The sequence below is a fragment of the Vicia villosa genome, linkage group LG7 (genome assembly GCF_029867415.1).
Source record: "Vicia villosa cultivar HV-30 ecotype Madison, WI linkage group LG7, Vvil1.0, whole genome shotgun sequence".
NCBI lineage: Eukaryota > Viridiplantae > Streptophyta > Magnoliopsida > Fabales > Fabaceae > Vicia > Vicia villosa.
This window is the reverse complement of record NC_081186.1, coordinates 75,455,942-75,481,644: the sequence shown is the minus strand read 5'-3', so window position 1 is coordinate 75,481,644 and position 25,703 is coordinate 75,455,942. Positions and strand designations below refer to the sequence as shown.

The following is a 25,703-nucleotide window of genomic DNA, read 5'->3' as shown; positions in this document are numbered from 1 at the left end:
TATAAAAACAGTTTATGATGAAAACAAATTATCACCTATTTTAAGTGAAGATAAAAGCATGTACAAACCATTAAATCTTTGAATTATAAGATTAATAATTATTAAAACACAAATGTAAGACATTTTTATAAAACAAAACTAGCGGGATACCCGTGCATTCGCACGGGTACCGGCGTGTGGTACGCACACTTTTGCTTTCAAAATGTAATAAAAATATAAAAAAAAATGAAAAATAAATTGTTTTACGAAAAGAATTTATTATTTTTAAAAAAAGACATATTTTAAAAAAAAAAACAAAATTGTTTTACACCAATGATATATATTTCAATTTTCTATATATTATTTTTAAAAATAAGATAAGTTAAAATTAATTTTAAAATAAAAATATTAATTAGAAATAAGAAAAAGAAATTAAATGATATTGAAATCTTAAAATGGAGGAAAATAGGAGATGAGTTCATTGACATAGAAGTAGAGACCGTGATGAAACTATATACATAAGATGAGTTTATGAGATTCAAATTTTCATTAAAAATTAATACTTTGTACCTATTGAATACACATGAGTTGATTCACACTTTAGTAGAGTAGATATAATGATGATAAATTTATTAGTAAGGATTGGTTTGTAAATGATTATATTGGTCAGCAAGTTTCAATATAAATATTATATGAAAATCTATAGCTACTGGTCTCACACTCCTAATTAATTGAGACTCATGTCTCCCACTACTATCTTAAACACAACACTAAGATAATTGGAGACATTTACAATGGAGACCACATTAAACATGACCACAATTCAATCCAATTTTAAGGAATAAAACACATCTATAATCGTTATGTAAAACTTTGCTCACAATCAGTTAGTTTGTTAGTATTGTTCATGTTGTTAGTTAAACTCAGTACTTGAAGTATTCCTATATACAATCCAACTAACTTATGCATGAGTTATAACCATCCATAATTAGAGTACTCGTGTACATAATGCATCGTGAAAGACTACAGAACAAAGAGGAAGTAAACATTTGAGCAATCAGGCGAAAAAAACTCATACTTCTATAAATAGAACTTCAATAATAATAGTAACTGAACATTAATTCCAACAGTGCCATTAGATCTTCCGCTTTATCCATGGTTGGCTTCAACTACAACATAAAAAAAAACGAAACTCTAAAACTCATCAGCACAGCCGAGACGAAGCACCCGTGACTGCAAAAACAAACCAGAAACTTGAGACTTGATAAAAGGATTCGAATACAACATATGTCGGCTATTATATATGCACTTCAACAATAAACCACCCTGACACGTGAGCTTTAACCGGACACAAATTTTGAAATTGATAAATTGAATCCAACAAACAAATATTTCCACATCCACATAGCCCATACAACAGATATTGCAACATCCACATAATCAATCCCACTAATACCAGTAACTATCAAACAATCAAAACAATGTATAAGAAAAAATTAATGGACACATGCATGCCTACCATTACGACTACCACCAATAATCTATAAATTTTCATCAATTATTGTTGTTGCATGCTCCTGAACAGTGAAATATGCATTGTCATATACAGTCACATCATCATCCTCCTTCTTAGCAAGCTGATTTTTATTTAAAGGCCTTTTGTATACCTAAAATATAGATTAAGAGAAAAAAACATATTATTTTTTTGGTGTAATTATAAATAAAACCTCCCACAATGCTAATGAATCCAAAAGTGTAAATTTGTCAGAGGAATCATAGCAAAAGTGTTAATATATAGCTTTCTTCTATAGCTTTCAAGACGTTTGGATAGTAGTCGGTTAAAAACGATCGTGAACTCCATCACGTGGGCATCTTTGCGTAAGTCGTCCTTGGTTTTGCATAGTAATAGGCACTTGAGACTGTCACTTTGAAGTAGAATGATCTGAAATACAAAGGTGTTCATTAAGAGGGTTAATATAATGAGACAGAAAATTAGACAATAGTGGTATTTCGTTCTGTTAAGTTCTACGAAAGAGGAGTTTCTTATACTTTCCTGATATCTCAAGGTTTATCCACTAATCGGTACATCAACATGTTTATCAAAGTATTCAATTCCTCAACCTCTATCACAAAGCAAAGTCTCCGCAAGTTAAAATTGGCAGCGCTTTTCCTCGAAGCATCAAACATTATAGTTGCTATATCAAGACACCTTTATTAAAACAATAGACATCAAAGAACATATAAGGACCAATTATAGAGCGGTTGGTATTTAACATGAAAAACAAATTCTTTATGCTGGAGCTTGTTTGAGTGCATTGGATAGATCCTAGGATGATCTTAAACTGCATAATGTCTATACATCAAGGAATGTGAAATTAGAAAAAGTTCATATAAGAAAACATTAGACATTGCACCTCCTACAAATATAAAAGTAACATTCACAAAGAACATTTCTCTTGGTTTTATATTCTATCTTTCATATTCAAAAACACAAACTTATGTAAACACTTGTTTCACATAAAACATGTTGTCATGCTCTTATCATTAATTCCTGCGTTGAGAACACTTGCTCTCCACAAGCAGCCCTCCATAAAATTTCATGTTGCAGTGTTTTTATGTGAAACACAGTTCATCAAATAAAAAAGTAAAGCTTCAGCAAGAAAAGCCTTTTAAGTTAATGAACAGAAAAGAGAGAATCATATAAATAATTTCACCTTATCCTTCACTAAGTTAAGTTCCTGCAAAATCAACCATAAGAAGGACAAAATTACTATCATTGCCTTCAAAGTCATTATGATATTGAATTGAAGGGAAATGAAAATGACCATATTCATATCATTCTACACCTTCCTTTCCTCTGCTGACCTTCCACTTCACCTGATTTCTATGCTTGTTGAAGTTGTCCCACCTTGATTGAGCTTCTTGTGGTTTAGTTCCAATCCATCCATCCACAACAAAAAGTACCTACACAAAAGGTGATGTGAGATATTCGTAAAATCGATCCAGCATTTAATTGCATAGTTATCTAATGTGAGGATAATGGAAATTGGTGTTATCCAATGTGAGGACATACTCATTGGCCTTTAGTTCCTCAACATAGATCTGAAATTGTAGCAACACAAGAAGAGATAACAAAAAACCAAAAAATCAAAATGATGCGCTTTGATACCGACATATGAACCTGTTCGTTTTTCCTTCAGTATCATCAATGACATGTAGAGATCTCTTCATTGGTGAGAACGTTTGTACCTTTGTTATGGTAAGACATATATCACATTTAAAGAAAAAATCAGACTCAACAGAACATTTCAAATCCCTTTTCATCATATTCTTCACTTCATCTCTTACAGCCATATGTGCAGCCCACTGAGTATAGGTTTTACCAGGAGCACCGAGTTCGTACTCCATCGGTCCATATTCATTTTCAATCTATGCAAAAACAAAGGCAATAGCTTCGTTATATATCTCTACTTTTACTCCGTAAATAAATAACAAAATTAATATTATTTAAACAATTTTTTAAAATAAAAGTTGTTTAAATTACCTGAGATAGAACTATTGGACCACCCTGTGATTCATACAACCTTTCAGCTTTCATTATTTTCGAGGAAAAATGATCATAGTTTAAGTAAAAGAGGTAACTAAGATTAAACTCTTTGATAGTTATTACCCAAAGTTCCATTCAACACGAGCATAAGGACCAACTCTCAGGTGAACATAAAGGCATGCTTGCTGATTTTTGAAAACCATAAATAGAAGAACAATACACATGGTTATTCAAAAATCCTATTTAGATAAACCTAATAATAAAACCCTTAAAATGAAATCAAAACCACAAACCTTAAATTCTTGCAAATAGTATTTACTCAATGGCATAAAATTCTTTAAGAAAAAACGCTTTAAACGAAGAAATACTCTTCAAGCTAATTGCAGAAACTAAATCCGAACCTGCGAATTACAACCGACAACAACGAAATCAAACCTCAATCAGTTATATTTTAGATGAAATATATTTTAGATAAGAGGTTTCAGAAAAAATTGAAACAAAATCGAGAAACATAAATATGTTGTCGAAGAACACAAGAACATAAATATGTTGTTGAAGAACACATCATCACACTCTTCCCCAGCAAGAGATTCAAGAGAAGAAGTTCTAAAACCTTGGAGATTTAGAACCATAGCTTTGAGAAGGATGTTTTTTCGGCTAGGGCTTCGTTAGAGAGCTTGTTGATAGCAGATCTGAAATAGTTTTTGGAAGATCTAGCTTGTGTGAAATATACTTGCAAGTATCATTACTATTTGAGAGTAGATTTCACGAGTCATCAATTGTTTCTGTTTGGTTTCAATTTTCTTATCTCCGGTGAAAGAAATTTTCTCGAAGAGAAAAGAAAAAGAGGAGGAAGGAATGTGAAGAGACTGGTATCTTAAGATGAGAGAGTGACAAGCTTTGGAAGACAGAAAAATGTTCTCTTGGGGGAAGGGGGAAGGGAGAAGGACGGACTGTTCACCCAAAAAGGTGTTTTGAATTAAAAAAATTGATTTTTTAGTTTATATTTAGTCGTAGTTGAACTACTAAGACAAAAGTAGTTTGCAGTTTGTTCACAAATTAAAGTAACTATTATTGAGTTCAAACTAAAAGTACAAATTGGTTAGAAAAAGTAAATTTTGGACAAAAAATACCCCTCAAATGGTGAGGTGGAGGACAAAGACAAAGGGTTAAATTAGTGTTTTCCAGAGCCATTAATTTTCTTATATTATAGATAGATTGAAAGAAGGAGATGTTTGAAACACTGATAAAAGTCTCTTCCAAACTTGAGTATAATGATTTTACAATAGATAATTATACAAAATTATACAAAACCAGGAGTGAAAACTTGAAGATTTTATTTCATAGATTCAATCAAAGAATACATAAAAAATGAGGGGAATCGAGAGAGCAAAACAATACACAATGGAGGATCCTTTGTTTGAAAACAATTTTTTTGAATTTAAATAGATTGATTACCTGCAAAATGCACAAATAAGTCACCCGTATATGTATCAAAAAACAGATTACAAGATTGGCCAAACCTTTTGAAATATATAAAAAGTGAAAAGCTATATCTAAATTTTTTACATTTACATTGGTATTTGATACTAAAAAATAAAAACTAAAATTGTAGAACAACAATTAAACCAAAATGTCTGCGACAACCGAGCCGTCGGGATTACCATCAGCTCTTTAAGCAAAGGAATGCTAGAACCTGCACACAGAAACCAGCCCAACGTACAATACATTCACAAATGAAATTGAAGACCAACTACAATTCCTGTAAGTAATTTTTTTGAACCGGTTCTTCAGTCATTTTATTAATTTGTTTGTTCTATTGGCTCTTATTTTAAAATAACATTTTAAAGTGGAGAAAAATCATCTCAAAGAAAAAACGTGAATTGGTATCATATTTTTATGTATATTCTTTATGGTGTAATATTTACTAAGTAATATCATAATTATGTTATTTCTAAGTAACAATAATTATTAGAAATTAAAAAACACTAATGTGAAATTTTGGATGACAGTTGCCAAAGGGAGGGCCCCATTGAATTCACTCAACGTCTGTTGATTTTGTGGCACTTTAGTTCCATAGAACCTCCAGTTTCAGTCCATCATCACATACATAAATCTAAGTCAAATGCAACACATATTTAGAAAAAATTAACCATTTCAGGCAATGTAGAAATGTGATGCTATAAGGAGCACCAGCAATTGCCAAAAGCTGGTAGCTATATTAGTTTAAAAATATTATTCTAGTTACAAATACAACAGGAAAATATTTCATATTAATAGAGCTAAACTGCTAGTAAAGAATGAAAAGCATAGAATATTAGAAGAAAAGAACCAACGGCTGATTCGGTACGCCCAATTGCTTTCCAGGCCTAACACATTAGTTAAAGAGGAATTAAAGAATGTTAACAATTTCATATTAACCTGACAAAGTAGGAAGATGTAACTAGTTTGTGATTTTTCTCCGGTTGTTCTTTTTTCCTTGGAATTTGAATTATTGACAGTTTGCTCAGGAATTTTGCTGCTGAAATTCATCGGAAAATTCGGAGTACACAATTGTGTTCTAAGCCTGCCGCTTAAGTTGATGAAGAAGTAAATAATGTTAAGAAATACACACTAGTCATGAGATAGTAGGAAGAGTACCTAGTCTGTGAGTTTGCACTGGGTGTTTCGGTAGAAGTGTCCTCCGAAATATTAACAGTCTGCTCAAGAATCTTGGTGGTCAAATTCATTGCCAGATTTGATGAGTTATGAAGAATTCCAAGCAAACAACAATAAGATGGAGACAACAATTAGTACATATAATGCAAAATAAAAAGGCACTTTCAAGGGAAGAGAATGTATGGAAGAATTTGATATTTGACTCCAAGAAACGTGAATCGTTCTTTCATGCAGATTAAGACCCCAAGATGGCTAAGGCTATCTCGGATTCGTTAAAAGAGTTAGATCCATCACTTGATATAATTGATACAAAGAGTGTTATTTTAATAAATTCATTGTGGAAGGTATATATCCTTCAACCACTATAGACTTGCAAGGAACCAAAGGCTTTTACAACCTGCATTTCAACAATAGAAACGAAATTTCCAGAGCAGAAGAAATTTCAGGACCTGCAAATTATCCATTTTGTTCAAACAAAAATAGGCTAAGCTGATGGTCTTGTAGAGTGTAAACACCGCGGGTTATACAAATCATAAAAACTTTGTAATCAACAGAAATAGGCCTAGCTGATGGTCTAATTTTGTTCAGACTTACCACAATAGGACTTTTGCAGGAACACATATGGAAAATGCATAGCTGTGATATGGAAAATACCATTTACATAAAGCTATATTGATAAACTTCAGAATTAAGAATTCAAGATATATTCTTTAAATATTGTATCAATTTTCAAAGTTACTAAAACGATAGATATTTAAAGCCACACTTACCGTTGGATCTGGAAGGACATGAACATGAACATTAACATATTCACACCATTTTCACACCAAAAAAATTAGATCTGAAAAAATACAACCGAGTAAGCAACATATTTACACCAAAAAAATGAAGAAACATGCATACATATCAAGTGTAAAACTATAAATATATAGCTAAAAAAATGAAAATTTGTTGTTTGAATTACTTGAGATTTTTTTATAGCAGGAACAATGAGGTGAGGATGATTTTCAGTAACCCACAATTTAAAAGTTACAAAGAGTTCATTTCTTGATGAAATGAGCCCAAGTTTAAGTGGTTCAGTTATGGCTTCACCAATATAATGTTTAACACCATATGCAGCAGCAGTAAGAAAATGTCTGTAACCTTGTTTGATTGCTTCAAGGACAAAATTATTTGTAATAACCTTACTGGTTGCTTTCGGTGCGGTGCCGAGGTCTGTTACCGGCATTTTCCATTGTCTGGTAGCGGAAGGGAGAACTATTTCAGGGATTGTAGGTGCAGCAGCCATTTAAGACAACATTACTCATGTTAGTGTAGAAATCCAGCCCAAGTTTAAGTGGTTCAGTTGAATAGTAGAATTCTAATATTTTGAAGTAAAGGAGGTAGCTACATTGGAAAAAAAGAAAAATAAAGCTAGAACCAATCAAATTAAGAACCTTTTACCTTTTTCTTTCTGCACCTTTTGTTGGAGGTAGAATTGCTTGTGTATCCACTTGAATGAAAAAGATGTCTGTATGCCAAAAGATGAAGACTATAAACTAAAGTTCAAACATTGATTAAGAAGTTCAAACATTATAAACTAAAGTAGACATCTTTTAATATCAGTTCATCAAACTCACTGAAAATGGAATCGGAGATGAAGAATATAGAGAATGGATGCACATACATGAAGTATCCATGCTTTCCTTCCTCGCCTCCATAGTTTTCCAGCGGCCACCATCGTCATATAACCAGCACCTTCAGAAATGGAAAGTTTCAATAAAAAAACCAAAACACGGAAAGTTGAAATAGAAAAAACCAGAACTTGAAAATTAATTATCTAAGGCTATCGAACCAGAACTTGAACTTTTAACCAAACTCACTAATTTCTAAGGAGAAATTTGGAGAAGCTGGATTTGGAAGAAGCTGAATATGGAGATAGACGTGTCTCCACAGAACAATCTAAGGTATCCTTATGTACAAAACACAATCAATAAAATAAATACATCACTAACATCAATAATACACAGTTTATGAGTTTCTACATTTGCTGCGAGTTGCTTCATCTTCCTTTTCTCAAATAGTTTCAGCAGCGCAGAGGGTGGAGAATGGGGTGGTTGTGCTAGGATTTGAAGGGAAAAGGAAAGAGAAAAGAGAAAACGTGTGAGAGAAGAGAAAACGTGTGAGATGAAAGTAAACAGTACAATAGATCATTGAAGTGACCAATGAGAAGAGAACAATTGGCATGAAGCAATTTTTATTTTGTTAATTACTGAAATAACCTTTAGCAAGGGAAAAAATATTTGCTTGGAAGGGCAAAAAGGTCAATTTGGGCAACACTTTAGTATTGGGTAGATAGTTGATTGATGTAGGGTACTTAAATTGTAGTAGCCAATGCTAATTCCTTTTTTAAAAAAAATATTTACTATTGTTATTTCCTCATACATATCTGAAGTATTTTGTTTTGCACCATACCAAAACGGTTTGGTAACCAACTTTTCTAGATTTGGCGGTGGATAGAATTGATTCTGAGATAATTGAGTTTGATAGAATTGATTTTAATAGAATTGAGTTTACAAGAATTGATTTATGTTTGGATACAATGATATAGAAGTGATTGTTATCAATTAATGTTGTTTGGATAGTTTTAACAAAATTGATTTTGAATTGTATAATTACCAAAATGGTAATAAATTCTAGTACAAATAAAAAAGAAAAGAAGTAATTGATGAAAATTAAAGAGGGTAAAGTAGGAAAATTTAAAAGAGTTGTAATAAATAATATATAATAAATGTAGAATTGATTCTACTAAACTCAAAAGGTAGGAATTGTGGCTTCTACTAGAATTGCTTTTGGAGGATGGGAATTGATTTTGAAAAAGTATCCAAACAAGAAAATAAAACCAATTATCAAGTTGAATTGGACTAGAAGTGCTTTTGGGGCTTGTAGAAGTCAATCCAAACATGCACTAAGTGAATAAGAAAGAATATCATCAAAACGTGAAGTAAATAAGGTGTCTCATAGAGGGAGTAAAAGCAAGGGAAAAATACAAAATGATATCGTACATAATCTTTCTATATTTGTGAAATTCTTAAATTATCAAGTGGTACAAATATTCTCCAACTCTTAAAGTCACTAATTAATGACTTGATATACTTAGACAACTACGGATTTTTTTTAAATAACCATGTATTAGAAAAAAATTACGCAAATAATCATACTTCGGAAAAAATTACGCAAATAACCAAGTTTCAGAAAACATTAACACCAAGGCGCCATGTGAGATGGCGCCACCATTGTATCAGATGAAGGGAGGCGCCATTTGGGATGGCTCCTATGTACAACTTTTCTGCAATAAGCCATCTCAGATGGCCCCTTGGTGCATTTTTAAATAGAAAATTGAACAAAAATATACAAGGAGGCGCCATATGAGATGGCTCCTCCTCCTAAAAGTTGAAGGGAGACGTCATTTGACATGGCTTATTGGGACTGAGTGTGCCATGTCAGATGGCGCCTATGACTAAAAAAAAGGGGAATAAGCAATGTGAGATGGCGCCTTGGTGTTAAGGGTTTCAAAAACCTGATTATTTGCGTAATTTTTTTCGAAACTTAGTTATTTGCGTAATTTTTTTTAATACATGATTATTTTAAAAAAAAAATCGACAACTACCTCATTAAACTAAAAGAATAAAAGATGATGTTGATGTCTTATTTATGTTTTCAGTGAGTTCTTATAATAATCAACCAACTACATCATATTAGAAAAAGTAAAGGATATTGTAAATATCTCGTTACTTTTGAAACTCATTGAAAACCCTTCTAATTACCATTTTTTTATAGTTTAGATTTAATTAGCTATTGAATATATAAATTTAATAAATTAATTCTTCTGAATTTATTTCATTTTTATAGTAATTTTCTTTAATTATTTTTTGAAAACTAAGTGTAAATAAAAAAATAGAAAAGTATTATATCTATTTTGCAGCGTATAGTTAAAATGAATTTTCTTTATTTTTATTGTATTATTTTGTTTCAGATTTGATGTGTCACTTTATAGTTTTTGATTTTTGATTTTAATTTATTTTAATATATAATTATGTAAATAGTTATTTTATTTAAAATAGTTTATATGTGTCACTTCATTTAAAATTTATGGACACTTTGGTGTATTTTCTTGAATTTTTTGTGGCTATCAATCATTTCACATCATAAAATCATATGCCCTTTATTTAAAATTTATTAGAAAATTACTATTTCTAAAATTTGAAAATTGTCAAAGGGATAAGGAAGTGATAAACTTAGCTCTTTTTATTAAAAAAAAAAAAAATTCATTTGAGTATTTATTTTGCATATGGTAGTATTAAGTTTCATGCTAAAACACAATCTGTGTGAGGTTATAATATCCAATCGAGGATCGAAACGTGTGACATGCTCAATTGCATCCAACGGCTAAATACTATCATTTTTTTCTATTCCGAAAAAGTGAAACAAAATTTTCTATACCATTTTCTGCACTCATTCTGATTTGCACACAGTTTTCCTTATTTTTATCTATGCTAGATGCTAGTAGTAGAGATATATGATGATGCAACTAGCCTCTACTGTTTTATTCTTGTGCTCATTCAATGTTTCTATTTTCATAAATATAGAAAAATTTACTCACAATATATTAACTTTATACGTGTTATCAATTACATGCAAAACACATATATTTGCTTTTACTTTCACTTATAAAACATCTTATTTAGTGCAGGTTTAAATTTGCTTCCTCTAAAAGTAATTTTAATTCACTTCAATTTGAAAATTGTTTTTCTTATCTTGTTTGAATATTTTTTTAAAATCAATTCTCCTCCTCCAAAAATAATTCTAGTAGAAGTTACAATTCCTAACTTTTGAGTTTAGTAGAATCATTTTTATATTTATTATATATTATTTATTACAACTCTTTTAAATTTTCCTATTTTACTCTCTTTAATTTTTATCAATTATTTCTTTTCTTTTTGATTCGTACTAAAATTTATTACCATTTTGGTAATTATACAATTCAAAATTAATTTTGTTTAAACTATCTAAACAACATTAATAGATAACAATCACTTGTATATCATTGTATCCAAACATAAATCAATTCTTCTAAACTTAATTCTGTTAAAATAAATTATGTTAAACTCAATTCTCTCAAAATCAATTTGGAACACCGTCAATTTAAACACACCCTTAAATCATGTTTTGATGATATTCTTTCTTATGATCTATTATTTTGAGAAAGTTAAAAAGTTGTCACCAATCATCCTAGAAATAAACTAAAAATTGTTGCAGTTCTCATTGATAAGTTTTCTGTCAAAGTTAAAGACGCCTGTAAAAAAATATTATTTTATATAATAATAGTTTTTTTTTAAATTTATTATTTCCATTGAATACTTATTTTTTTAAAATAAATAAAATAGAAGAAAAAAAAGTATTTTTATGTGCGGTAATCTGAGATAAGGATGACAACATAGATTATGTTTGATAAGGTATAATTTTGAGCTTATGTCATATAGATTATAACATATAAGTTCATATAAGAATTTAGATTTATTTATAACGGTCTTTTTATCATTAGCTTATAGTTTACTTTACTAGTTTTCAAATGCTATTTCAAATAACATTTTAGTTTATAACATATTATTTTTTCATCCTTTTTGTATCCTTATTATTTTAGCATAAATTCATTTTTATCCTTTATAATTTATTTTAATTTCAAACTAAATAATTATGTATTAAATATCTTTTATGTCATTTTATATTTATAAGTTATTTGAACGGTTAATTTTACCAAATACTTCAATTAGCTTGTCAGTTATCGGTCTCAACAACCACCCATACGTTATAAGCTACCAGTCATCAGTCATCAGCTATAAACTATAAACTAACTTATCAGTCAACCACTAATTTTTATCAAACCTATAGAGTAAATATTTACTATATTAGTTAATGATAGAATAAGGAGGGTGCTAGTGAAGGTACTTAAAAAAAGGATAATGACAAGATATAAATCAAAATTAATTTAAAATTAAAATTAAAAAATAATTATAAATTAATAGAAAGAGTTATACATTTGTGATAAAAACAATTATAAAAAGATAGTTTCTTTTATCAAGTTGTAGTATTTGATTCTTGAGTTGAGTATCTTTTATGCCTTGCAATAAAATATATAAAATTTATATTATTCGATAATAATAAGTTTCAAGTGATAAAAAATGGATCCATCACTTTTGTGTTTAAAAGATAGAGAATAATCCACAGGTTAAATATGATATTAGGATTTTTTTTTTTTTTTACAATTCTTTATATGTGGTTTATATTATTTTTCAATGAAAATATGACAAACATACTTAAACATCATTTATTATTTATGGAGTAAACACGAAAGAAATTGCATATATAGAAGAAAAAATTATATATTTGTCAAATTTTTATTAAAAAATAATCTAAACTACACCTCCAGAATTATATCTTCGTTTTCTCCTAAACAATGTATAATGCTCCGATTAATTAATAAAAGAAGTTTTATGTTTATTAACTTAAACATAGCATAATTTGCATTACATTTATGAGGGTTGCTATTCTTACACTAAATATGTTACACCATGTATCTACACCATCTAAAATACATCAAATATGTGTTCATTTTGTATTGAAAAAGCTGAAGAATAATTATTAAATATTATAAAAGGAATCAAACCGTATTTTCATACGGTGTAGTTGTAACATTGAGTGTATGATTATCATTCCTCTACATTTATTTATGTTGACTTGTGTGGTATAATATTTATTAGAAAGTGATTCATTACTCATACCAAAATATTCTAATTTGTCTTGGTTATTTAGATAATTAGCCTTCAACAACTATAGACAACTCCTAGTTTGAATATACGTCGGGAGAGAAGATGTGGGGATGACAATTGCAAACGACACTATGAATCCAACTCACTAGTTGATCTTAACACGATAGAATGTTATTAGGTTATGAGTGTGTACCTTGTTTGATGGATGTAGTCCCTTTTTATTAAAAAATTTCTAGTATGTTTCAGTCTTTGGTTTTTGTCTAGACCGTTCATATTTTCAACTGGCAAGATAAAATTGGTTATGTGATATAGTAACATTCTACATCCTTCTTTGCGCTGAAATTCAGTGCCTTCTTATCGAAGATCCATGTCTACTCTCTTGACTCTAGAATATAATTTTCTTTGATGACATACTTGTCATGAAGTCTTAATGGTGACAGCATCTTTATCATCAATAGTTTTTTATCCGTGTTCTACACGGTTATCTTCTTATGGGGCTTAGACCAGTTTAGACTTCAGCCATGATTTAGATCCACTGGCACATGGAATGTTTGAATCGATTTTACCGTTGTCTTTATCCCTGTAGAAACAGAAAGTAATAAATTTGACTTTTAATCCCTATACCTCCATAATTTAAATATGTAAAATTTAAATGCTCATTTCCTATAAAATTTTAAAAATTACAAAAGTACTTACATAATATTCAGTTTAAATATTTACTATTTATACCGGAACATTTTACTTGTCATTATTCACTAACCTTCACTTTAAATCTACTCAAGAGCCTCAGATTAATATTATGACTTGAAGGCTTATTTTCAAGAGTTACAAGTTTATCAGTTTAGGCGGAAGAGTGAATCATCTTAACCCAGTTCTTAACTTGATCCTTATTTTTATCGATCTTTCTTTTCTAAATATGTCATTTAAGGTTTGAAAAAGGATTGTTAGGCTCCATATGAGATTTTTGTGGGTAGAAAAGTGTTTCTAAAATTTATTAGGTTACGTGATCTCGCATTTGTAAACTCAAGAGGGGTGAATTTTTTGTGTTTGAGATCTTCGCTTTGTACATTTTGGCCCGTCTTGAAAAATGGCAATGTAGATTGCTTTAGGATGACACTATTCTTTGGAAAGGAATTTTTTCTACTAGAAACAAGGATCGCGGCTCCTTTATTAGAGGATGAGATGTTGATTTTGTAAGTTCTTCTAAATAGTGGAAAAATATAGTTCTCATAAAATCTAGTCAACACGCTTCTTCCGACTAGTTTACAGGTGGTGTGTATAGGATGGTTGAAAATGGTCTTCTCACTTCTTTATGGGATAACCTTTAGACAAGGTCAAACCCTTTGAGAAATTTTTCCCTATACTTTTTCCGTACTTCTTCCCATCGAGAATATAAGATTGGTTTTATGGTTCATTGAGAAAATGAGGTCCAAGTTTGAGACCTTAAGTGGAGAAGAGAGTTGTTAGTTTAGGAACCTAAGTTGCTTAACAATATATTTCCAATTACTCAAGTTATTACCCTTTCCCATAATTAGGATTACATGAGGTGGCAATGTGGTAAATATTATACTTATTTGGTAAAATCAACCTATGGTGTTCTCCTTTATTCTAGACTTCAAGAGGATATCACATTTAACGAAGTTAGTTTTCTCTTGATATTTATCTTCAATAGTTGGGTGCCCTCCAGAATGACATGATTTTCTTGGAAATATATTCAAGATAAGATCCCTTAGAGGCAAAATATCTTTATCAATAATATCTTAATAGATCCAAATGGTATCTCGTGATTTCTTTCAAGGATCCATATAATATTTTTCTCACCTCTTTGTTACCTTTGGGGTAGTGACTAGTTTATGGTATACAATATTTAGATGGATTTGGTGAGAAATATTTATACCTAACCATATTTATATATTGTATTGGTTGCCTAGATCCTAAGGAAATAAGTCTATGATTAGAGTTGGCATGACCCTAATTTCACATTATCTAATGTAAGTCATTTAGAAATCCCAGAACGATCTTATCTTTTTGGTAAATCTGTGACAATTGAAGAGTTGGTGGATATAAGCATCTTCCATTATCGAAAATGGTATACTGGTGAGACTTATGACTAATATTTTACATTCCATGAGTGGTTAACAAAATCAGTCCTCTACTCGAGCTAATAACAAATGAAGGGTGATTTATTCCTCACTTAGGGTAATGGTTGTGGTGTTTTGACGATCTATGTTCAGGTTTCTCTTCAAATAGTTTCTTTTCCATGATATATATATTTTGTGTAGGGGTATATAATTCTATATTTGGCACCAGCTGATTCTACTAGTTTGATACCATTCATAAGTATCTCTTCAGCTTGAAAGATCTCAAAGCGAGTGAGCCAATGGTCATCCTCAAAATGAGTTCCATGCGACAAATAATCCTTAATCTCGGCATCACTCGAATCCCAGCCGTAAATAGTGTGATAAGTCTTGATAAATTTTCCGGGTTCTTCCAAGTTCAAAGCAGCGACCTCCATCTCTAGGGTAATCAAAGAAGGGAGGTTGAATCTCATATAATTACATATGGAGTAGGTACATAGTTTACATCGCGATCACCTCCCACCGTCCCACGTCATCATCAGAAAGAAGAGCTTCGTAGGAAGACTCGTTAAAGAAAGTTTTTCTATTTAGAGAGTAACTAGAAAATCTTTCTGACTCAGAATTATCAAACACAATTATAATAACTAGAATTAAACGATTGTTAATTGGGAGATGGGAATTTAAACAGAAAATGTTTTCGCCCTAACTAAAGAGGAATGACCACTACTCCCAGAATCGCCAGAAAAACTTATGGGACGACCATTTATATGAGTTATATGGTAAAATAAATACTACATATTTTAAAATAAGCTCAAGATAAGAAGGGTACTTGGAATTGAAACTAAATTCTAAATGAAACTTTGTTCTGAAGAAGGAAAATACTCAAAGAAATACTCTTGAGATGGAAGGAAATCACTCTCATACAAGGAAACTAGATCTCATAAATGATGAATCTTATCCCAAAAAGTAAAGAGACCTTTATAAAGAGGAGAGCGGGAAATGTAACACCCCAAATCCCAAAATAATCTATTTAATATTTGTAGATATTTAAAGTGTTCAAAACTAATAAAAGTTACGAGTTAATTTTTTTTTGAAATAAAGGACATCACTTCGTCCACTTACACGTTTTAAATAATTCTAATAAAAATCTATTAAATCAAAACAATTCTACATCTCTATAACGAATACTCATGATCTTTTAATGCGGAAAGCAGAAAGACTTTTAAAATAGTTTTCCCAACTCGATGTCACCTATCGGAGCACGACTTCTCCCAAGTTGAACTTCAAGACTCATTAACCACGATTTCATAAACGCATAGCCAAGCTAAGAAGACACAAACACAGAAGGGTAAGATTAAAAAACATGTAACATTATAAAATAATTGATAAAAATACGCAAGTTATCAAGTAAACATCATATCATATCAAATCAGATTTAAAACAGACCATCAATATCACACATCTACATAATTCACAATTTTAAGATATAAATATTTTCATCTTAAATCAACGTTAATAAAAGAAATCAATATATAATATCATCAATTTTAATGAAAATAAATTTTAATCACAATTAAAAGTGTGACATGCATTCTCTTAGACTCTAAAGTCCTTCTCTTTCTTTGTTACCATTGTACTCTACAGAAAGTTATGCTTCACTCTATGATATTGCATACACCCATAACGCATATAAAAATGTTCTTATCTCAATTGATATTTCATTTGTATAATACTTCTCTCAAGCGACATTGTATCACAATTTTAAGATATAAATATTTTCATTTAAATCAACGTTAATAAAAGAAATCAATATATAATATCATCAATTTTAATGAAAATAAATTTTAATCACAATTAAAAGTATGACATGCATTCTCTTAGACTCTAAAGTCCTTCTCTTTCTTTGTTACCATTGTACTCTACAGAGAGTTATGCTTCACTCTATGATATTGCATACACCCATAACGCATATAAAAATGTTCTTATCTCAATTGATATTTCATTTGTATAATACTTCTCTCAAGCGACATTGTATCACAATTTTAAGATATAAATATTTTCATTTAAATCAACGTTAATAAAAGAAATCAATATATAATATCATCAATTTTAATGAAAATAAATTTTAATCACAATTAAAAGTATGACATGCATTCTCTTAGACTCTAAAGTCCTTCTCTTTCTTTGTTACCATTGTACTCTACAGAGAGTTATGCTTCACTCTATGATATTGCATACACCCATAACGCATATAGAAATGTTCTTATCTCAATTGATATTTCATTTGTATAATACTTCTCTCAAGCGACATTGTATCACAATTTTAAGATATAAATATTTTCATTTAAATCAACGTTAATAAAAGAAATCAATATATAATATCATCAATTTTAATGAAAATAAATTTTAATCACAATTAAAAGTATGACATGCATTCTCTTAGACTCTAAAGTCCTTCTCTTTCTTTGTTACCATTGTACTCTACAGAGAGTTATGCTTCACTCTATGATATTGCATACACCCATAACGCATATAAAAATGTTCTTATCTCAATTGATATTTCATTTGTATAATACTTCTCTCAAGCGATATTGTATTACATCATACGATTCAATTTTAGGTGTGTTATTCTTAAGCGATGCTTCACTCGTGTAATACTTATCTCAAACGATATTGTATTACATCTCACAATTCAGTTTTGGGTGTACTTATTTCAAGCGATAATAAATCATATGGTCACTTATCTCTAATGATACTGCACCATATTCGGGTGCTTCTCTCTATTTAATACCACATCTTACCAATCATATATGTCGGTTACTTCTCTAGTATCAATTTAGGCTTATCATACCATACCAATATGGTGAAATAATACTCACGTCATAACTCTTAACATCTATCCCTTCCCTTGTTGGTCTAGGTTACTCCTTAAGAGTATCATATTTAGCACGGTTTAGAACAACCTCTATTTCATCATCTATGAGAAAATATCAAATACTTTTACAGCTCAATTTCATAATATCCTATTCATCATGTATACATTATCATAATGTATTTCATACATTTAAACATCCCTCAATAGATATGCATCACAATTAGATATATCAATTCATCTTAATCCATTGACGAAAATAATCACAAATATATCATCTCAATTATAATCACAACATCTTAATAACTTCTCAAACAATAACATACCAATAACGGTTATTCAAATCAAACATTAATAATTTCTCAATTTTATCACATCAAATATCATTTTCATCAAAATTATATAATTTATACTGTGAGAATTGGATCGAACTCTAGTGGATTGAAGAGTAGCTTCTTGTTTCGATAAAGAATGCGTTGAAGACCTACATATTATAGTCGAAGTTTGTTATAGTATGTGGGTGTCGAAATGCCAGGGTTGGTAGTATTTCAAATTGAGTCTGTTTGTCATGTCCAATTGTTAAAGTTAGCTTGAACCCTAAGTTAGCTTGTAATAGGTATTTGTGTAAAGGCCCATCAGTTTAGTATGTGTTAGCTGAAGATTTCGTTTTGTAGTGTTTGTCCTTCGAAGAACAAGAAAATCGAAGGAAAGATGGTTACTGATGGCCATCCCTTAAGGAAGAAAGAATGGCTAGTGATGGTCATGCTTCGAGAATAAAGACTTCTAAGTTCGATGAAGATAGTGAATACTGAAAGCTAGTGAAAATATGTGTCTTCGGGACTTAGACAAAATTTATAAATATTTAAGTATTTACTACTTAGCGTGTTTTTGTAGTGTTTTTAATACACTGCCACGCGTCGAAGACGAACTCAGGCGGGAAGATTTGAAATTCGAAGACGGTTTCGTAACTGTCCAATAACAGATGGCATCGCTAGAAGTTCTTATGAGAAACGTGGCAGCAGATTAGTGTAGGACCGTTAAGGTTGAAACTAGTATAAATAGGAGTCTTAATATTAGGATTCTGTGTGCTCATTTTGTACAAATCACTCACATATTTACTCAAGTATCAAGCGTTAAGAGAAAGAGTTCGCTGAGAAAATGTACGTATGACACCACCACTTTAATACATGTGTATTATCTTTTATCTTCCAGAATTACTGCATTTCGTTTACTTCTTGCCATTTACATTTCTGTATCTTTACTTTAATGCCTTTTACTTTCGAATTACTTTCATGTTATTTACTTTCAAAGTCTTTAACATTTCTGCAGTTTAAGATTCTTTACGTTTTAACAGCCCTTTTAATTTCATATGTTGTATTACTTATCTTTTCGTTGAAGTCACATTTATATATAACAAAGTGATTATCAAGACTATTCGTTCTTTAATCGAACAACGCTTATTGAAGAAGACAAATCATGAATATGGTTCGAATAAACATTGATAACAATCTTCTTGACTATGTGTCCTAGGATCAATCTAGTCGATCCTGCGAGTAACCAAATCATATTTATTATAGTTTGGAAGACTAGCGGTTGTTTACCGGAAATCACCGTAAACAGTATGTTAGGTTAATTTATTATAAATAGCATACTAGTCTCTCATAATTGCATACGGAAAATCCTAATTTAGGGTGAGAGAGTTATTTGTTATTCTTGTAACACTTGTAATCTTGAATAGAGAGAAATTAAAGAATAGAAGTTATAACCAATTCCTTGTTCTTCTCTTGCCTTCTCATTGTGTTCCCTATTATATTCTGTTCTTGGCATCGTTTTCATCACATATACCATCACACCACTTAGTATATACATTTACATATAACTACATCAATCCATAATCTAGCATACCATGCTTTTACACAAAGTTAATCAGAATCTGAATATTGTCACTAGAACATCATTATGACCAATTTATCACATCAACTCATTCATCACATATAACAAATATATCAATTATCCAATTATTATGATAATTAGATAACTATAATATTTTACACCTGAACAAATTAAAACAAAATATTTCACAATAACACCAATTATTATATATTCAACAAAGTGTTCTTTGTGTGTGAAGGAAGTCAACAGAAGGGTGAGATATCACAACAATATAAATGAATGTATAATAATAAACATATAGTAATATAATCATGGATATTCATACATTCCACTTCTCACACATCCACACCATCCAAAACAATTATCATAGGATTCACACAACAATCAGACCACTTATTTATCAATGTCAATAATAATGCAATGAGACAGACTCACCGACTCAATGCATGTGATACCAATATCGCTCTTGAATCCCGCTGTCTAGGACCGCAACCACCAATCGTGCACAATTTGATTCACAATTCTCCCGATCCACGCTATCTAGGATCAGAGCCAATATTCGGGAACAATTTAGTTCACATCGCTCCCGATCCACGCCATTTAGGATCAGAGCCAACAACATGACTAAAGTCCACAACATGAAATGCATGCGCGACAACCATGTGACAAACACAACATACTGATATCTACATCCATCAACGTGACACGCCAATATAGGCCACTTGTTGTTCATGCATGCAACATACAATTCAACAACAACACACAACATCACCATACATAAAAGTATACACACATCTCAGCATAACACAGAAAGTCTTGCACATAAAAGTTTCAGTTCCTGAAAATATTCATCCACTAGTTTCAAAAGTGTTTTTATATGATGAAAAATATTTTTAGCTTCCCGTAGGTTCAAACGACGCGTTAAACAGACATCCGAGTCAAAAGTTACAAATTTTCAAAATACATTTGTACGGCTGAATGTGTCACCTCAAACTGATTTTTTTAAATCTATTTTCTAACCCATACTATGACTTCTTCAAGAAGGAAAACAAGAAATGTGTCACCAAAAAGTATTCAAGTGCCTTTATATGAAAGTTATGAAGAAGGTTCATTTTGGAAAATCATTACAACATGTAATATTAATTCTAAAGGGCATTCCAATAGTGTGATAAGGACAAGCATCTTGAAGTTAAATCTAATCTAGATGTTAGATATTGGGAGTATTTTAATGGGATTCTGTCTTACCCCATTAACCGCTCAATATAGTTTGAGTTCTTTGTGAATGAACAAGAAACTAATGCAAACTAAACCTCTATCGTCTGTGGTAAGGTAATTCATTATATTAGGAGAATAATTAATCATATATTTATATTTATGCTTAGAGCACCCAAAATGTGTGGGACTCACAAGAGAAGAAATGTGAACTAAACCCTAAAAGGAGAGTAATGTGATATGATTTATACAAGAAATTTCCAAGAAAGGGCCACATGGAAACCATATTGAAGAAACTCCTCCAAAAAAATAGTGGCTTCTATTGCACCATAAAATTTGCTCCTAATTTTATTATAACTGACTTAAGCGTTGCCCTCCTAATTTTATTCTAACGAACTTAAGCGTTGCATTCATGTGCATCTTTCCATTAGGGCATTAACATAAATCATGCATCATTAATCAATAATTAGCATCGGGATCAAGGATCGTGAAGAATGGGAGTTTCTCTAAGGCTCATCTTCTTTCAAGGTTGATTTGAGTTGTCACTTCACCACTTATGATTAAAAGCTAGGGTCTTAATTCATGGTTCTTCTCTATCGTCAAGCTATGAGGCCACTTGCCCTAAAGATTCATCAAGTTCAAAGGGTTATGATCTATGTCTTTATGTTTATCAGAAGATTAGGATTTCTTCTATGCTCCAAGTCTTATCTCCTTCAAAGATTTCTCAAGGTATCGCTATTGCTTTGGATTGAAGTATGAATGTAAGTCAAGACATGTTTACCCTTTCATTTGCTTGTGGATTGTGATATGGGACAACTTGAGTTAGTGATTGAAGTTAAGGCTTCACTAAGAGTGCAGGATGATTGAGATATGAAGGATTAAGTGATTTCTTAAATTCAAATTGATGTTTAAGACAAATTGATTGGATCCAAGCTCTTGAGTGATTTATCAAGAAACAGTTTAAGCTTGCTCAAAATGGAAGATTTTCATTCACATGTGGCGCCACACAAGTCCCAAGATGTATATCGTCCATTATCATTCAGACTTACAAAAAGGAGGCAAAATATTATAAATACATGAAAATTAAGAAATTGTAAGCTTTGACAAAAGTCAACTATAACACTATTCTTCTTCATACTTCAAAGATTCTGATATCTCAAACTCCATTCCATCCACACTGAATCTATGCTTGCAACAATTCTGAACTAAAAACGGATCCCGCTACGGATTCAAGGCAAAAAAAACTAATCTGCATAAACCATAAGCCAAAACTCGACTGCACAGCATCCCTTTATGTTGATCCGAACCAACCCTGCATAAAATAATGAGAACCGGTTCAGAATTCCTATGAATTTCGGCTCAACAAAAACAAACCAGTCCAAGGCCTTACCAAACCAGTTCAGCAGCAAACAGAACCGCTGCTCTACGCTCCAAATAAACTAGGCTGCATTCAAATAAGCCAAGTTACATTCACAATTTAACAAAAACAATTGCAGCCTCTAAAGAACCAATTCCCTTCCAAAAACAATTGCAGCCTCTAAAGAACCATTTCCCTTCCAAAAACAATCCACGTAAAACCGAACCGAATGATAACAGAAGAAAAAACCCGTTCAGCATAGCTCAATATATCAAATGGACATAACAGAAATTGGAAAGGGGGAATCACATAACAGAATTGGAAAGAGAATCAGTAAGAGAAAGCTCACCTTGATAACAGAACCGTAACAACTTCAATTCCTCCATATTCTTCTCCCTCAATTCTCTCCATATTCTCTGCAATTCATCTTCTCCCTCTCCTTTGATTTTTCTTCAACCTTCACTCTCAAATCACCAAAAAGAACTCTCTCTCTTCATTCTTCAATTGAAAGAAGTCTTATATGAGAACTCTCTCTTTGTCTTCCTCTCTTCAACAACCTTCATCTTCAATCCTCTCCATAACCACCATAACTTCAATCCTTCTCCGATAATCACCAATATCCACTCTTCACGATTCACCAGAAGAAACCTTCAATCAATCTTCAAATCTACCACGCTGAATTATCAGGCAGCGAGAACACCAATCTCAGAGCAACAAACTTCAACACGTTTGAAGCTTCATCGCTTCAGTATCTCTTCATCGCAATAAGAACGCATCAACCGTCGACCGACATCATCATCATTTCTTAATCAGTAAAATCACCACAACAAATCTGAAAAGAAAACAGGATGGAGATAAGAAGATCGCAGAATGTTCATACCTGAAGATTTGGAATGATAAGATCTGGATTTCTCCATTTTCGCATCTGAAGGAGCACCAAGCTTTCCTCGTTGAACATGAAGATGAGAGATGAGCGAAGCGAATCAAACTGCAACGGAGAGATTGCGGGAGGGAAGAGGCGATAGAGAGAGAATCTGAGACGAAGAGAGACTGATCGGAGACGAAAGAGATGTGTGAGTTGGAGAGCGACGGCGAGAGATGAGACGGAGAGGAAGGCGTTGCGTTTGGTTGTTTACGGCGACAAACGGAACAAAGGCCGGACGGAGAAGACAGATTCGCCGTGCCGTCGCTGAGTTCAGTCATGAGACTAGGGAAGAAGATGAGCTTCACGTTATCTCAATGTATCTAACCCAAGTTCCCCTTTCATAATTTAATTTAATTTAGTTTTCAGAGTTAATTAAAATTGGATTAATACACTAAAACCTTGGTTAGTGGAGATTAATTACAATCTGATATCAAACTAGGGGAAATTGATGTAGAAATCTACTTGGATCAATCCCTAGGGCCTCACACTAAGGCTGTAGCGCTACCTCCCTTACCATGATGGCTCATCCTCCTTCTTTTTTGATATAGTTGGCATACAAAAAAACAATAAACTGAAATGGGCCATACGGATTGATTTTAGAGAATTTTTTTATTGACTCCTCTATGGGTGATTCCCGAGCGAAAATCCCAACTAGCCCTTACTTCGGAGATGTATCTTCGAAGTATTTTTTTTTAGATTTTTTCAGATTTCGGAAGTGTATTTTCGAAAATGGCAAATGGGGGTGTTTTCGGAGATGCATTTTCGAAAACACCTTCTTCACATTTTTGGGGGTTTTCGGAAATGCACTTCCGAATTATGCAGAAATTATGTTTTTTTTTATGTTTTTCTTAACAGTCCCGTATTTTTAATTAAACGAAAACGCAGAATAAAATAAACGACATATCAACATAAAATACTAATATAATAAATACAATTCGAATAATATATACAAGTCGAGTAATAGTGTGCGAAATACAAGCCGAATACAAGAAAAATAATCTGGAATCCCTACTGTGTATGCCTAACCCTCTCTCCCCGGTCAATGATACCTCGCTCCAACGCGTCCCGCCCAAGCATCTCTATCTGCTGGCAGATCGGCAGGAGATCAATGACATGGTCATCATCGGCCTGCTGGTTCTCTAGGATCTCCTCGTATTCTGGCCCAGGAGTCGGCTGTCATCAGAGGATATGACACCCGATAGAACCATGTGACGTACTCCTCTACACAATGCTAGTCATGGGTGGCCTGTATGCGAAGATACTCCTCCTGGACCACATGACGCTCCCAGTCCGCAAATATGGCAGTGAGCTCCACACAGGTAATTGTGTCGAAAGCAGCCTCAAACGGTAACCTCGGTATCATCTGCACATGTCCAAACTGCCGCATGCACCGCTCAGGGAGATACCTCACCATGGTGTTGGTCCCGCATGCCAACCAACCAGAATATAACGCGACGCGGTCAAAGGGGACAACACTAGTGTAGTCACTGAATGACCTCCAACAGATGTTATCGTGAGCTGTGCGGTCAAGGTACCCACGATATGGTTACACTACATTGTTCCCCATTTGGAGAACGTATCAGGCGGCCCTGAGCATGGCGTCTTAGTACGCAGGATCAATGGCGAAGCCGTGGATGCGGGAGAAGTAGGAGATGATCCATTCCTGAAACACAAACACGATAATGTAAAAAATAAATACGAACCATAAATAAATGTGAAACAATTAAAATGAAACGTATCATCAGGAGTGTGGCGGATCCGGTCATCTTCCTGATCCTCCAGCTGGAGGTAGTTCACGTCGACGTATCTTGCACTCTTGTCCACAAAGAGTGCAATGCCTACCAAAAACATGAACAAGCACCGGAGAGCGCAGGCACGGTAATACTCTATAAATAGGCCGTTACCCGCCTCCTCGGATTCGGCCGCCGCCACCAAGTGGTCCTCATAATAATCGCTCAATATGGAGAACCGGATATGATGCCCATTTGTCGCCCGACACTCAAAATTAGCCATATCTGGGTCCATACTCAGATAGATCGTCATCCAGGCGATCGCATCGACCCTTTGGATCCTAGAATGGTCCAGCAGCATCCCCCTAATCGGCAAGTGGAGAAGACAGTGCACGTCATGCAAGGTGATCGTCATCTCCCCAACCGGTAAGTGGAAAGAAGACGTCTCCCTATGCCACCGCTCCACAAAAACCCCCTGCATGCCGTGGCTGATGGTGGTATACCCGATCATGTACAACCCACCTAGACCTGAAGCAGTCACCGCATCATTAAACCACCGCGCCTCTGGTTTAAAGAGACTAAAAATCTTCCGCGCGTGGTTCACCATTTTTAAAGTCAGTCTTTCCTGTTACAACAAAAACAA

At 32.4% G+C, this 25,703-nt stretch overlaps 2 protein-coding genes across 21 annotated transcripts; both read right to left on the bottom strand.

The window, feature by feature from the left end:
* Positions 1–811: 811 nt before the first annotated feature.
* LOC131620865 (uncharacterized) lies at positions 812–4,553 on the bottom strand. 18 transcript variants are annotated; one of them, XR_009289334.1, is made up of 7 exons: positions 3,820–4,548; positions 3,524–3,711; positions 3,161–3,408; positions 2,845–2,943; positions 2,694–2,717; positions 1,499–2,188; positions 812–1,212 (listed from the first exon to the last, which is right to left on the bottom strand). XR_009289334.1 is itself a non-coding variant. In XM_058892043.1 (5 exons), exons 1-4 carry the CDS (start codon positions 3,659–3,661, stop codon positions 2,853–2,855), a joined length of 375 nt encoding a protein of 124 aa, XP_058748026.1. In that variant the 5' UTR covers positions 3,662–4,553; the 3' UTR covers positions 812–1,212; positions 1,499–2,852. The 18 variants fall into 18 exon arrangements, 2 of the variants coding, with proteins under 2 accessions (XP_058748026.1, XP_058748025.1); XR_009289330.1 differs by having other exon boundaries at positions 1,499–2,717; positions 2,826–2,943; positions 3,053–3,408; XR_009289331.1 differs by having other exon boundaries at positions 1,499–2,717; positions 3,053–3,408.
* Positions 4,554–21,970: 17,417 nt separating this feature from the next.
* Positions 21,971–23,830, bottom strand: LOC131620864 (uncharacterized). 3 transcript variants are annotated; one of them, XR_009289317.1, is made up of 4 exons: positions 23,286–23,829; positions 22,755–23,159; positions 22,439–22,492; positions 21,971–22,360 (listed from the first exon to the last, which is right to left on the bottom strand). XR_009289317.1 is itself a non-coding variant. In XM_058892040.1 (3 exons), the coding sequence occupies exons 1-3, from the start codon at positions 23,606–23,608 to the stop codon at positions 22,270–22,272; spliced, it is 468 nt and encodes a 155-aa protein (XP_058748023.1). In that variant the 5' UTR covers positions 23,609–23,827; the 3' UTR covers positions 21,971–22,269. The 3 variants fall into 3 exon arrangements, 1 of the variants encoding a protein (XP_058748023.1); XR_009289318.1 differs by lacking the exon at positions 22,439–22,492 and having other exon boundaries at positions 23,286–23,830; XM_058892040.1 differs by lacking the exon at positions 22,755–23,159 and having other exon boundaries at positions 23,286–23,827.
* Positions 23,831–25,703: the final 1,873 nt, after the last annotated feature.

What these genes read in the sequence shown, in the direction of transcription:
- LOC131620865 (XM_058892042.1), bottom strand. Translation starts at nt 3,661, where the DNA reads ATGGAACTTTGGGTAATAACTATCAAAGAGTTTAATCTTAGTTACCTC. An exon ending in GTCCAATAGTTCTATCTCAG is followed by an intron (nt 3,409 to 3,523) that starts GTAATTTAAACA and finishes GTTTTTGCATAG; the next exon opens with ATTGAAAATGAATATGGACC. An exon ending in ACTGAAGGAAAAACGAACAG is followed by an intron (nt 2,944 to 3,160) that starts GTTCATATGTCG and finishes CCTTTTGTGTAG; the next exon opens with GTACTTTTTGTTGTGGATGG.
- LOC131620864 (XM_058892040.1), bottom strand. Translation starts at nt 23,608, where the DNA reads ATGACTGAACTCAGCGACGGCACGGCGAATCTGTCTTCTCCGTCCGGC. An exon ending in TTATCATTCCAAATCTTCAG is followed by an intron (nt 22,493 to 23,285) that starts GTATGAACATTC and finishes ATTTGAATGCAG; the next exon opens with CCTAGTTTATTTGGAGCGTA. An exon ending in TTTGCTGCTGAACTGGTTTG is followed by an intron (nt 22,361 to 22,438) that starts GTAAGGCCTTGG and finishes TATTTTATGCAG; the next exon opens with GGTTGGTTCGGATCAACATA.